The 15,838-nt window shown below is 29.7% G+C and overlaps 1 protein-coding gene and 1 long non-coding RNA gene across 16 annotated transcripts in view; one reads left to right on the forward strand and one right to left on the reverse strand.

Moving 5' to 3' along the window:
• The window catches only part of LOC143075602 (uncharacterized), a 49,226-nt gene extending 34,448 nt beyond the window's left edge, over positions 1-14,778 (forward strand). For both annotated transcript variants that reach the window (XR_012978364.1, XR_012978363.1), the window contains one exon: positions 7,962-14,778. This is a non-coding gene — a long non-coding RNA (uncharacterized LOC143075602). The remainder of the gene's footprint in view (positions 1-7,961) is intronic.
• The window catches only part of LOC143075600 (uncharacterized), a 56,775-nt gene continuing 45,234 nt past the window's right edge, over positions 4,298-15,838 (reverse strand). For 9 of the 14 annotated variants that reach the window (XM_076251074.1, XM_076251075.1, XM_076251073.1 and 6 more), the window contains 3 exons: positions 15,489-15,625; positions 9,785-9,859; positions 8,540-9,016 (listed from right to left, as the gene is read on the reverse strand). In XM_076251074.1, coding sequence (XP_076107189.1) covers positions 8,540-9,016; positions 9,785-9,859; positions 15,489-15,625 — 689 coding nt within the window. Of the gene's footprint in view, positions 7,637-8,539; positions 9,017-9,784; positions 9,860-15,131; positions 15,163-15,488; positions 15,626-15,838 lie in introns of those variants that run through there. The other 5 variants (XR_012978361.1, XR_012978362.1, XM_076251081.1 and 2 more) reach the window with 5 other exon arrangements.

Genomic DNA, 15,838 nt, shown 5'->3' on the forward strand with positions numbered 1-15,838 from the left:
CTGCAACATTTGGAGAGTCATATCTCTTATATCTTAACATGTGTTAAAGCAAGGAGAATAAAATATACTTTAGATGATGTCTTGAGGAAGGAACAATCAGGGTTTTGAACAATTAAAGGGTATATTGATCACATCTTTACACTCATACACATCATTTAACCGTGTATTGAGTAGGAACATAGCAATGTCTTTAATTTTCTAGACATCGAAAAAGCTTTTGAGAGCTTGGAAAAGGACAGCATGCATTTGGGAAATAATAAAATTATACGACATTCCTGAAATTTCAACATCGGATTATTAAATAACTATAAATGTTGTGTCCTCTATAATGGGACCCAATCGAAATGGTTCAAAGTACAATCTGGAGTAAGACAACGATATGTTACTTTTCCTTTTCTTTTTTTTTTCTCATTCGTTGACTGGTAAACCAGGGAAATATTTGAAAACATAAAATTTAAATGGTCTGTGAACAGAATCTTAGAAGATTTTGATTTTGATGTCGACATATGCTAACTATCATTAAGCTGACAAAACTGAAAACATGTTTTCTCTGTAGGACAAAAATTTAACTCAAGAAAAAACAAAGATAAATGGTCTTAAAGAACACGAGGCTCATAATCAAGCACTCTTAACGTGCTTCTCGTTTGCACACGACTTTTTAAGACTCTTTAATGTCGCTCGATTCTGAACAGTTGCAAAACTAAATAAAGTAAAATAGAGTTCAAGAACATTGATAAACGAAATTTCAAAAAGATCTCTTCAAAAACCGATAAAGCAGTCTGCTTGAAGGAACAAAACGGAATCGTTTGAAAAAATAACGTTCTTATATTCAGAGGCAAAGTATTTGGCTTTTAATGCGCCATCTTTGTGAAGTATTTGAACTGTTTTGTTCTTCTGATTTGTGTGCTAACAGTAAGTCTTGTCAAGAGAAGGACCTGTTGCTATCATATCTACATTTGAAAATGCCTGTATCAAGTCAGGAATATAACAGTTGTTGTCCATTCGTTTAATGTGTTTTATCAATTGATTTGCCATTAGATTAGGCATTTTCCGTTTTGAATTTTTCTCGGACATGTCGGAGTTCAGTAATTTTGATAATTTTTTTTTTACCTTTTACTAGATACTTTATTTTTTTTTAACTTGCAGAGACTTTGATCATTCGAATGAACACAATACTCTAATTTTCAAAAATGTTCATGATTTTAATAAAGGTTAGACATATTTTTCTTGTATTTACATTAAGAGTTATTGAAACTGGGATATATTATTACTATGTTCATAAAAAGTGTAATAATTACTCAAATTTTGCTTCTGATTTTTTCTCGTTTTGAATGCATGGTCATAATATTTATATTGAATTATGGAGAATGTCTCATAAGTATAATTTACTTGTGCCTCACCCATTTTAGCCTATATTTAGTAAAAACGTAAGATCTAAGACGAACGGTCGATCTTCTGACATAAAAGCTTGATATATTCGTACCTTTTGTATTATGAATGATGACATCACATGATTTGTTCTTAAAAACTCACAATCACTTAAAGTTCCCTTTTATTGATAGCTTTACTTAGAATGCTTGCTTCCTTTTTTAACCACTTAAATCTTATGTGTGTTGTATGTATTTCCGTGCTATCCCTATGTAGGTTTTTCTACGTATACTTATCAATTTCAATTGAACACAAACGATAAACACCAGACTATACCTTTTAAATACTGTACCTTTCTTCATACAAATTGTACGTTTCATGGATCTTTTACAGCTGCATTGTCCTCAATGATTATGTTAATGTCTTTGTTTTCGTCGACTATACCTATGATTATCTTTTGTAATTGTAATTTAAATATTAGAATAATACAATATCACGACCAAAACAACATTTTCATTTCCCAAATTATTTTTTTTATTAAAACACAATGCAGAATTATTAGAAAAAGAAACACTGACTTTTTTTTTCTCTCACCCCAATTGAAATAGAAATTAGTTATCTTTTAATCCAAGGGTGGTTTTGCGACAGGATGATAGTTATCAAATGTACCGGGCTTATAATTTGATATGCCTGACGCGCGTTTTGTCTACATAAGAATCATCAGTGACGCTCAGATCAAAACAGTTAGAAAGCCAGACAATTAATCTGTTGTGCAAAATACGGCTGAGGTAATCTATGCCTGGGATAATTTAAAACTCAAATATCGAAAATGTAAGTGTGTTTGATAACAGGGCAGACGTTATATTTCTTGAAAGATAACTTTTTAATTGATGTGAATATTTTAATTCTACACTGTTTGTTTAATCTACGTCAACGTCATATTTCTTGAAAGACAATATTTTGATTGATATTGATATTTTAATTCAAGACTGTTTCTTTGATCTTCGTTAATGTGTGTATCGTGTAATACACTCTTAGAAAACACTTGAACATTTTTATTTTATCAATAACTACACGAAATTGAGATACAAAAGTCGGTATATATTTGCTGTATTTGCTATTTTACACATGGTGATTCGATACATAATATATATATATACTGTACACTTATGCAAGTCGAAAGTCATAAACAAATCGTCCTAACTTAAATCTTGCTTTAATGCTGTATTTCCGATTTCATTGTATTAATATGTAGATTGCATTTCCAGTTTATATTCATATGTTAAGTTGTTACATATCTCAGTATGCTTTTATAAACCTTTACATTGTACCTCAGACACGAAAGTCTTTTCGATATCTAGACATTTGGCTTATTCTAATATATGAACACCATGATATATTTTAACACCATATTTTTTATTAGTGATAATTTCTCTACCTCGGTCTCATATGCTCACATATCTCGCTAAAGATACGTTAATGCTAGTGGTTTTATTTAGTACAGCAATTATTCTGAACCGATTGTAGTTTCGGACCAGCTTTCATTTTTGTGACTATTTAAAACGCTTCTATTCAATCGAAATTGCAAATGTTAATATCACTGATACAGTTTATGTAGGTAATTTTCACAATTTTACTTATATATAGAAATTTGAGGGTCAATTGAGATCAAACCCTTACGACAATAGAAATGATACCATAGCTTTTCAACTTCCATCACGATGTAACATCATTCCGGCTACTGTAGGAGCAATATAGTTCCCTATGTTAAGGTGGTACCTAACACTACAGGGAGATAACTCTGTAAAATCAGCAAAACGTTTTAATTACGTTGTGTTGTTAAGGGAATATTAAGCTTTTCAATGATCAAAATAGGTGTTTGTCAAACTGCTATATAACCAGTGTAATTTTTCTGATTAAACGATTGGTTCAAATTTTTTGAAATTTTTATATTTTTGTCAAAGGGTCGAAGTAAATACTTTGTCAAAATTTTAAGAAAATTAAACGAGCCAAATTAATTTTAGTTAAGGTGTTGGGTACCACCTTAATACGATATTCAAGACCTTGTGATTCCTATCATGACTGTCTTGATAAAATGTTACAGCTTACAAGGAAGCCATTAAACCATCGATTTCAAGCGTAAAATTAAATTAATGCTTCGAAAACTGATCAGAAGCTATCCCGATTTGTTTGCCCGCTATCAAATATCTGTTTCCAAATGACGACGGATATTTTTCAATTGTCGTTTCCTCAATCCAATACTCTTTTACTTAAATGTGACATAACGGAGGATAAACTTACATTAGTGACACAATTGGTGTCACATGTTGAACACGATCTTACAACTCCGGAGGTGTTTTATTTTACCCTGGCGTTTACAGATAGTTATATTGTTATCAGTTTGAAAATTATTTTGGAATCGTCTGACCTTCAACGCTTTCATATAATATAGCACCATGTTGCATTTTAGGTAACTTATTATATTTATCATAAAAACGAGTGAAGTTTGTTATATTAAAAGTAGGAGATGCTAATCCTGCCTATCCACCTTGCTCTAAAGGTTTTGCTACCGAGCGGCACCTTCTATATTTTACTTCGACGTATGCTGATTTTGTAACTTGATGTTTGAATTTCTAATATTTTCTATTGATGGTTTTTTTCTATCGAGTTATTTCTACCCGACATATTTTGGTCGGTTTCTTATTTTATAATATGACAGCATTTGGGATTGTTTCATACTTAATTGAAGCAATAATATATATTCAAAAATCATAGATTTTTGCTAATTCCACGCTGTTGATTTTCAAATTTATATTGGAAAACCTGAAATGCTCAATACCGGTGGCTTATGTTTTTGTTTGTTGTTTTTTGTTGAAGGAAAGGATGAGTTGTCGTTTTTTTTTTTTCTATTCGTAAATAACAGAACACAGCATATACAATTGGTTTATTTGCGTATCATTTACAAAATCTACATAAAATATTAAGCATTTCGTTAGACGAAATAAATATGTTGACCTCAAAAATTCAAATAAAAATAATGCCCTTTTCTGAGAAAACACAAGTTTACTACATGTCATGATAAACTGAATTTTGATATTTGGCACAATAATGAACAGGAATGTTTTCATGGAATGAAACAAGATGTCAATGATTATTTATTATGTAAATGGGACTTGAAAACACATTGGTACCATTTTCTGGTATTTACTATGCTTTAAATAAATAAAATATTAATAAAAAACACAAACAACTTTTTAACGATTACAGAGATATTTATAAAATTGAGGGATACAAACTGTTTGATTTCAAAATAAATGGAATTCAAAATTATGTAATGAAACCACGTGTTTCAACAAATAAATAATGGAAACGATTGGATTAAAATATTTTCACAGCACTTGTTTCGTTAAAAAAACACAGTTAAAATAAAGATACTTTATGCATATATTTTATTTTTGCATACGTTAATCGACCATTTAACCCAATGTTCCTCTACCCGGGTTTATAAAACTCTTTCATATATATTGTATAGAAATAACAAGTTAACAGATTAATTTACATTTTAAAATCGTACGAACAGTCATCGTATGACCCATTTGCAAAAACACACTAAATAAAAAATTAATTAAACAATGTAGATATTGAAAATCATCATAATTAAAACGTAACCATTTATCAGCTTTATTTGATTACAAAAATGCTAGTATCAGTAATTTTACCAGACTATCAATCTTGAACTGCAATGTAAACAAAAGTCTACAAAAAATTTGAATTTAGTGAGAAAAAAAAGTAAAACAAACACCCCACACTTTTCAACGTTTAGTGATATACATGAATGCACCAACATGTCTTCTGTGTCATACGTTTTGTCATGGTAAATGTCGGTTACAGTTAAACCATCTCACATAAATTTTAACTTTCTTAAACTCGAATGGCATGCTACAGGATCTAGGTAGCTTAAAAAGAAACAAATATCCTTGAAGCGATCACGGAAAGAGTAAATCTCGCGTTTAGTTGGTCATATTTTTGTATCCTCTAAACCATAATGAAGTGTCAATTTCATGCTTTTGGAACCATGCGACATGAACTGTTGTAAGCACTGATGTTGTTAGATCGTATGAAATATCAAAATATATATGTACATTTTCACACTATACACAAATTACTAAGATGGGGACAAAACAAGAAGCTGACATAAACAATAATCATCATAATTATCTTCCAACTATAGAGCAATACGAAATTGACAAGACATTTGACATATACCATAGACATACACTCGATAAAACATGGAACCCTGCTTATTTCAATTGGTGACAGTATTAATGTTGAAAAACTATATATGAATTATTGACAAATAATGACTTTCAGGTTTCTTAGGTTTCCAGTAAATATTGCAGACATTGTTTAATATACTGCCTGCTGATTAGATTGTATCTTCTTTTAGTACTTCAATCTAAATATTTGTAGACCGTTCAGTAAGAACTACTTATTAATGGACTGCGATTGATATAGAAATGTTATCTTTCGAATAATATTTTAATAAATGGTAACAATCTTTTAACACTAGGTGTGCTTTTCGACATTTAGTATTTTTTTTAAAATGTCCAAGGTTCAAAAATTTCAAAATCAAAACCAAAATACCAACTGGAGTTTTAGGCCTTAAGAAAAACTAATCAACACCGTCTCTAATTTTTAACAATAAATATCTTTTATTTGAAAACTTCCCAAATATTAATTCAGCTTTGTTTTTATTAATTAGAAAAAAAAACAGCCTGCCATCTGCAAATCATTTAGTCGGTTATAATTATTCCCCTAAATCAGAGTTTTGAAATCTAAGTTAAAAAAACATAGCGATACTGATTTCCAAATTGTCAATAATGTAAGACATGAATAGAAGACCATTTTCCTTTCAAAATTACACTCTAATATTACACGCATAAACACAATTTGAACAAACTCTTCGTTTGAACTATAATACAATATAAAACATACTTTACCAGCTTTCAAAATAAACGAGCTCAAACACATAAAGGCGTTGAGAATAAAACATTTTGAAACTAATGTGAAGATCAAAGCGAGAAGAAGCTTAATGAATAAAACATTTTTAGACATAAAACTAAAACGATCTTTACAGAACTTGAAATCCCTCAATACTAATGTTTCATAAAGGGAGTTACGATTTTAAGTTAGCTCGACTGATATATTAAGTAATGTCAAATGCATCTCTCTCTTCTATGAAATTGTTTAGTATTAACTCTTCTGAACGGTTTGTTTTTATCATTAAGTATATGTAAGTAATAAAAGATTTTTATTTAAAAAAAAATCATGTATGAATTCAACGCATAACATTCCTTTCTGTTACTTGTTTGAATTATATTCGTTTTTCTGGTATATTTTATATTCCAATTAGCACAGCGTAAGTTGCTTCTATAAAGCAAATCAGGTATACAAATATATACATGGCAGTGATTCGTAAAGATTAAGTATAGTATCTTACAATTGTTATCCAGAGGTTTGTTAAAGTTCTTTTAATTGATGTTAAATGATAAACATGATCACAAAATGAAGGAATAAGATTATATACAAATTATTTTTAACAACCATTTCTGCATTAGGGATGTAGTTAGGTGATCTTAAGTAAAATTAAGTAAATCAAGAATTTAAAATTGATATTTTTAGTTGGAAGGGTATTTTTAAGAATCAAAATAAGGTAAAAATATTGATAAGGCATGGAGCTCCTTTTCGAGAAATTCGATTTATTAAATAATGCAGGAAAACTCGGACTTTTACCTTATATTTACATTGGTATAATTTTGGTTTAAAATCAAAAGTAAAAAATCAGGAGTCTACTTAGGTTTTGTCGTCTAACCTTTAATGGGCTATTAGGCTTATATAAATAGATAAATAGGTGTTTTGGGGCAAGATATTTTACCTTGTATCGTAAGGAAAACACCAAGGAGTTTGATAATCTGACACAAATTCCAACTTCTCACCTAAGAACATCCCTAACATTAGCATTGTATAGGAATGTAATCATACGTTCTTGGAAAATATATGCATAATAATAATTGCATGTATTAAACGTATTTTGTAGAAAAAATATATGTACAATTAAAACATGTAAAAAAGATATATGAATTGAACACACATTATAAAAAATGGCACACATTTCGATGAAGGATATTTACATGAATACTTATAACGTTAAATGTTATTTCGTTGTTGTGTATTTACATTCATGTTGGTGTGTAGTCCAGTGTTTTAGCTGCAAGAAATTGAATTCATTTATTACGTATACACAAAGAAAGAAAACAAAAACATGTGTAGCTCGTTGCAGTGCACGAGAAGTTCGGATTGGAACAATTGATATCAGTAATTACAGCGTGAATTTCAAATTTTTTCATGAAAAACGGAAACTAATACAACGTTGAACTACTTAAAAATACAGTTACTAGTATTATCATCAAGGGTAAAAATAAAAGCAAATTTATGTAATTACTGTTTTTTCCAAAGCGCAATGTTATATTTTCTTTATATAGTCATGGCTAGATATTTATATAATATCAGGTAACATTCTTTTTTCATTGCAGATTGATGGCAAACCAAGAAGATACATTTGTTACAGGACAGTTGCATGTACAAACTGATGAACGAAATTACAGTTTGGTATACCTGTCATCCATTTCGGAACAGAAAAAAAAAATGCCAGAATTATGCAGAAAAAATATCTCTATTCTTATTAATTATACTTTTACATCTTATTCCAAAAAGGAATGCCTTTATTTTGGTTGATGTGTAATACAATTGCACTGTGAACTAAACCAACGTTTACATTTCCTTTTTTTATAATAGCAGATGTCAAATATTGATTGATTGTTAGTTGCTTAACGCCCATATGGTCCTAGCAGTAAACCCGTATGATATAGACCTTATCATTACGAAAAAGGTTATGCAGTAAGAATAATTTAAGGATTTATAAGATATTCATATCTATATGATATTAAAACGTATTTATTTTTCAAAAACCGTAAATATGTGATACTTTCATGTTATGATTATTGTTCTATGTTTTGTTAAATTGTTGCTGCATTGATGTGTAAAATTCAGTGACATTCTCATTTAGCCATGCATACATCAATTTTACCAAACCTTGTATTATAAACAAGGACTAACATGACCGGATAGAACTTATATATAACGGTATTGTCAGATATTGTAATGGTGTTGCCGGCATATCTAAGGTTAATCTAGTCATATTAGTCAAAATGTTCAATATACAAGGTTTCGAGATGGAGCAGTTTATTAAAAAAAGTATCCATGAATAGAATCTTTCATGACATATTGAATTTATACAAACCTGGCATTGTTGGGAGCAATACCAAATGCTCTGACATGTTGAACAGAGGTACAAACTAAACTTTCCACACATTATGCAGTTACCAAAAATATGTTGGGCCTTGGAACCTGCTTCTTGTTGTGGCATACCGCTGCCGTGGACTACTTGTTGTGAATTGGATATCATCCCTTGGGCCTTGGTATTCAACATGTCTGGACCGCAATTTTCCTGCTGTTGCTGTTGCTGCTGTTGCTGTTGTTGCTGTTGTATCTGCTGTTGCTGCTGCTGAATTATATGTTGTACTTTTGCCTGTTGAAAGATAAATCAAATAAATGATGTAACACAGTAATGTGTGTAACACAATATGGGAGTTCTATATAGTTCTAACTGCATGTAGCATTGATGAAAGGGATAGAAGTTAACAAGAAGATATAGTTGTATGGAATATTCACATGGTTAGACTTTTACTACTGTTTTGTCAAAAGATTATAAGACTAAATGTATTTATTTGATTGAAAAGCATGTTGTATATTTTAATGTTATGGTATATTGTTGAACGTAAAATTCTTTCATCTATCTGGTTGGTAACTGGAAAACAGGTAAAATATCGACAGTATTTATATGAAATTTTAGTGCATACAAACAATGAGCAAATTTGTTTCGACCATTTCTGTAGATCAATTATTCAGACTACATACAATAGGATAACACATAATGACGTACAAACACATGCGCATTATGAGGCTAGTCATAAAAGAATGTACAAAAAGAAACGTACTGCATTTATGGTTATCCTACTATACACCTCAATACACATACACCCTTTAAACATTTTATTATATACAAAAATGACCGCTTCCTTACCAAAGACGATGATTATATCCGACAGTATGTAAAACATGGTACCGAATAAAAAGATATAAAATCAAGGCATCACATGCGTAGAACTCAAAACACCCGTTTAAAAACCAAAAGAAGAAAAATATAGCGCATTTAAAAAATAAAAGAGTGACAACTGTTATGAATTTGAAATATTTAAGCGGAAGCTATCAATAAATCGTAAAGGTGCTTTGGTACCTTTGTAGATGGATTCGGTTTCGGTAGGATATGCGCAAGTCGTCTTTTTGGGTATCCATTTTCTTGCATTGCGCCCTGAAATTTTAAATTAATTTTGTTCTTATTTCACTCAGTATCATTTACATCCATGTGTTTTGTTTTCGCAAGACATAAACACTATCAATTACTACTACGTTTATTCGACCGAAATACGTTATCAATTCTATTTTTTTTTTAAACTAAATGTCATATTGAGAAATACATGGTAGATATGGTGAAATATCATGGGTACAGTTATTGTGATATGGAATGAAGTCCATCATAAATGAAATGTGATAGAATTATTACAAGTCAGATTATTCGAACGAAAATGGAACATAATTAGGATAGATGGATTTGATATACATTTGATTTTTTTTAATATCCTGGCCCTACCAATTATCTGACGAATTTACGAGTTTTTTTAATTTTTACGAGACAGTTTTCCTATAAATAATCTAAAAACCCCAGATATTTTAATAATTTTGATAACAACACAGTGGTCATTTTCGGCATTCAGTTTAAACGAAAACATATTTGAAAACAGTCTAGTCATCATTTAGAGCATATCTAGGTATCTAAATTCAAATTAGTAGTTAAGTATGGGAAAACAAGCTTGAAGATAGCAAGGCCAACTCAATGCTTAAACACAAATTTTTTTACAAAGGATATGGTATTAAACGACAACATTGCTCCCTCCAATTTTAATTGCAAAAGACCGATACATCTATCACAAACATATCTCCAGATCTTTAAGTTATTTGCTTTCCCGCGTAGTACAATAAAATAGAAAAAGTTATTGCAAAAATGTAAAACTCATTTTTAAGAATACACCATTAAAGAAATGTAAATTAAAAACGTGCATGTACAGTTCCGTTACGATGTTCTCTTTCAAAGTGACAAGCTTTTTACAGAACTGGTATAAGTTGATAGTTGATAGTTATTTTTTAGATATAAAAATTGAATTTTCGAAAGGAGATTATTATCATTTATATATTTGATATTGCTTTTTAAGATAAATATTATTATATTATTAACAGAAACGTATAAGGTAAGTAGAAAAACATTTAATGGCAATAAATTGATACAACAAGAAGATTCCGAATATCTAACAAAAAGCCGAAAATAAGACCGGCAAACTTCCTTAATGACGTCGCTCTGACATCATATAGGACATACCTTACTGCATTGACTATTACTATATGTTTATAGACGAATGCACACAATATCATTTTGCAAATATTGAGGATTAAGAATTTTAAGTAAAAAGCAGTGCGTCTTCTATACCTTCGCCTTAACCAATCAAACGACACTAATTAAATTTCTTCTTACAAACTTAAGTTAATAAGGTTTTGATTACGAGCCCATGCCATTTCAGATCAAAGAGAGAAAATGCAATCGTACACCAATATTTTATCAAATGCTTTACATTATTGAACAATAGGAATTGTGTAATTCTTATGTATATTTTAAAGGAAGTTGTTAGTTTATTTTAAAGGAAGTTGCTAGCTTATTAAATATGTTAAAACAATTACTAGATCTTCGACGGAAAAAGAAATACATATTTTTTTCCCGATATTTTGCTTTTCAAATTATGGACAACTATACGAATCTAATACATTAGATAAATTTGAAAATAATTAGTTTATACATTATACCAAATAGTAAGATGTTTCCATTATTGTTTTAATTTAAGTTCATTAGTAGTATGAAACTATGGCAAGATATGACAAATAATAAGTATACAAAACAAGAACGTAAGATTTAATTGTATGCACACTTTTCATATTATAATCTATCTTATCCTGTACATTGCAGTTTGAGTTTCCCATTGTTTATCTTGGCCCACATCAAGTAATCAACATTGTTATGAACTTATTATTAAACAATGCGTCAATTTTCTGTATCAAAATGGTACCGGACCAGCACATAGAGCATACATATCTCACACTTGTTGATTCAAAGATTGTAGACCTAATTTTCCCATTTGAATTTTCAAAATATTAAGGTGATACTGAACGAATGATATTGTCGTAGACTCTGCGATTCCTTGTTTGACTCGAGATAAAATATATATCTAACAGTTGACCATCGATTACTCATTCCCCTTTTCTCTTAAATGATCATGACATTGCTGATTACTGCTGATCACCGTAAGTTTTTCCAGTAATGCAAATTAGTAAAACATCTTATCATTTGGTTAGCCCGAAGCGCCTATCTTAAATGACGTTCCTCATAAAATCTCAAAACTCAAATTTTTTAGCCAAGAATGTGTATTTATAAATAGACATTCATAGTTATTAATTTTTTCAACATTATTATTATCAAAAATTGCAATAAGACAATATCCAAAATCATTTCACGTCACCATTGCCTTAGATATTTTAATCCTTTGTTCATTTACGAAATAATTAAATCTATTAGCATGATGCACCGTGTGATATAGTGAGTAAAAATATTTTCAGATCTCGCTCTGTCACAGTTAATTTCGTTTATTTCGTGTTGATTTTTGTGTTGTTATATCAGTGACCTTGATTTGCCCCGTGGTATTTAAATATTATAAGTACATAAATAACTGTAAAATTTTAATAAGTCACTGATCATCATTGAAAATCTCTTAATAAGTACAACAATGTACTTGCATGTGATATAAAACTTCAAACGACGAACCAAAACTGTACTACACAATAATTGCATTAATACAAAAAAAATGTCAAAAGTAACCACGAATATAACTACAGAAACATTTTGTAAATCAAAATAGATTATTTCGTCTTTTTGTAATTCAATGTGTTGTTCTTTAATGAAAACATTGCAGCCATAAATAAAAACTCTGAATATTAAATAAAAAAAAATGGCATATGATACACATATTACTTTTTTTTGGAAAATAAATAAAATCGATCTATTCGCTAAATATGCAATCGTAACAATATAATAAAATAAACAATATATGTGATAGAATATTTCAAAGCAATGTAAGCCATGAGTGCAAGTAAAAATATAGAATAAATAACTAAATGATTGTTATAAGTGAAAACAAACGCAGCATAGTTAAAATATCCAGAAGATATAAAAAAATGTCAAGCGGACATGTCAATGTGGTTCTAATGTATACAAGCGCCGGATATAAAAGAACAGTGCAATTAAACAACATTACTGTAAATTTTCGAATTTATCGGAATCCAAAGACTAACAGGTACCTTAAAAAAATCTGGGAAAACAAGGAAAAAACAAAACTTGTGTTTGATAAATGAAAGATGATTAGCAATTTCTCGGTTAAACACACTTTAAATGAAATAAGTCTTCCCTAAAATTTAAGCCAGTGATCTGCAGTTTTCGTATGACTTTCTTCTCTCAGGGTCTTCACATATAAAAAGACGTCTTTATTGTTCCATGTTTTATTGGTTTATGACCAAGTAATGTAAGGGCCAAAACGTCTGTCTATAAATTCCCAACCTTGAATAAACCCAAGTTTCTTTTCAAGGTATGCGTTTATTGATTAACATTTCATTTGTATCTACCATTTACCATTTCGCACCTCAATGCCTTCAAATTGTATTCACCAGTAAATCATTTTTGACTTATTCACTACGTGAGCTTCAATTATGTTTTAATACTACGCATGATATCAGGTGTTTCTTTTTTAAAAACGTTTAAGTGATTTTAATATTAGCACAACACAATGAATACTTAATAGCTTAAAACGAAAACTTAACAGTCCTGAATTAGCCGCAAGCGAGAGTTATTTTACCGTAATAAACGACCCGTAATTAAAACATTTGTAATATCTTGCAGTCGATCAATCGAAATCAAACTGAAAACCTCAAATACTACGTCATGTTTATAGGTCACTGTCCTTTGTTTATATCTTTATGTGGCTGTTTTCTGTTTATATATTTATGTCATTGCCTTTTCGTATATCTTATTTCGTTTTAAAAAATATTGAAAATTAATTGAACATTTTCTCATGATTGGGATCAATTAGGACATTGACACAGAAAATTTTACAAAAACGTCTTGCATTCGATGTCTTATAAACAAACCAATAATTTTGTTCATGCAGGTTAGATTTTAGTTCATGTGAACAATTTCAGAGCCATATGTCTGGTATTTTGTTTTTAATGAAAATGCAGTTTAAACTTTAAAATAAAGGAGAGAACCTCATCGACCTCGGTTAATCATGCTTTATAGAAGCGACAATTGGCCTTTCTCACGTGAAATAGCTATATGGTTTTATATGAAATAGCACTGTTTGAAATACAGGCCACACCAACGAAAACACCAAAAATGAATAAAATCAAAAATCAAAATATAGAAACCATAACAAAAAAGAACGGAAAAATATACGTAACAGTCCTTATAACACCTACAAACCAAAGATTATTTTAGAAGGAAATGTCAATAGCAAATATAATTCATTACGAGGAGAAAGCAGAAGACATGTATAGTCGCTGACACAGAATGAACTGGTTCTGTATGTAATTTAGTTTTAACAGGATAGTCATGTTATTGCAGCACTATTATGACATAGTATGTTCCTATTATCGTATGTAAGTCAAACTTTTCCGATTAAACTTAGCGACTTGATATATGGTTAGTTGTATTTCAGCACAAATAAACACAATATGACTGAATTTCAATATAAGACATTATTCAAGCGATCAGATTCATATGAAGATAGGTAGCTTTGTATTGACAAAGGCAATGACGGCTTACCTTTATCAATTATGCATTTAGAAAAAAACTAATGTATATTAACACCCTAGAATCTTTATCACGATAAACGCTTTTATCTTAGTTTTGCATTCATGGGAAAATATCGTGTCCATATTTTCGAAGTTTTACTCTGAATCTGTTAAGATGAACATTTGCAACCTTGATAACTCAAATTAAGAGTTCAATGTTTCCTGCTTTTTGTATATAAAAATACTGTTTTGTACTTAATTTTAATAAACATTTTAATTCCTTTACAAGTTGTCCATAACTTTTATAATCAAAACACATACTTGTCAAAAGTCACAATGTATACATGGAAAAATATAAAAAAATCATTATACCAAGATATCAAGCTATTATTATAAGATAACTGCTTATTGATTATTTTGTTTCACTTCTAACAGAACAAAATAGTATTATAGACTTAATTAAACTGTTTAACTAGTATGTTTACACAGCAAAATTTCATATGATGATACCGGATGTTTTTAAATAATAGGGATTGGAAAACAAACTGAAGAAGAAAAGTTGGAAAAGATACAACAACAAAAACACCACATACATTAAAAAAATGAAGAATACAGTCTCATGCAAAAATGAAAATACATACACGTTTGTTGAAATGATCCACACCAAAAAGGCTACGTTTAAAACAATTTGGAAATTTAAACTAAAATATCGAAGCTAATACAAACTAAAGACAAAAGGAATATGGTATATGTACAAAGGCATTTTGTAAAGGAATGGATGGAAAATCACAAAAAGCATTAAAATTGAAATAAAATTAATTTGCAGGGATTTCAAATGTTTGAAAAGAAATATTTATGGGAAAACAAATTTCATCGGAGATTTTAATTATTATCTATACTCTAAAGTTGACATGCTTAGTTATATGTTGAACTATGCTTGCATGTACGAGTGCGTTTAAGTTGTTATTAGATTCTTCTGAATTATCTGTGCCAACTACCTGTTGAAATCTTGCAGCAGACCCTGGCGGTTGATGTATCATTTGTTGATGTGCAGAAACAGGAACTAGTATTTGATGGTTTTGTATAGTTTGTGCTGCCTGGAACTGTGCTGGCGGCGAATGAAATGATTTTGGACCTAAACAAACAATAATATAAATGTCATATCGTTATTAATTATTTGATTTAAACAGTCAGCCACATTTTATACATTTTTTTTTATATTTTTATATTTATGGTTAAATTGAATGGCGAAATAGCCATTACGTTAACTACTAGTATATATGTGTACATGCTTTGTTATATATCACATAACTGCACTAGTAAACTAATTACAAATTTGAAACGGAAA

Source organism: Mytilus galloprovincialis, chromosome 5 (genome assembly GCF_965363235.1).
Source record: "Mytilus galloprovincialis chromosome 5, xbMytGall1.hap1.1, whole genome shotgun sequence".
In the NCBI taxonomy this organism is placed as follows: domain Eukaryota; kingdom Metazoa; phylum Mollusca; class Bivalvia; order Mytilida; family Mytilidae; genus Mytilus; species Mytilus galloprovincialis.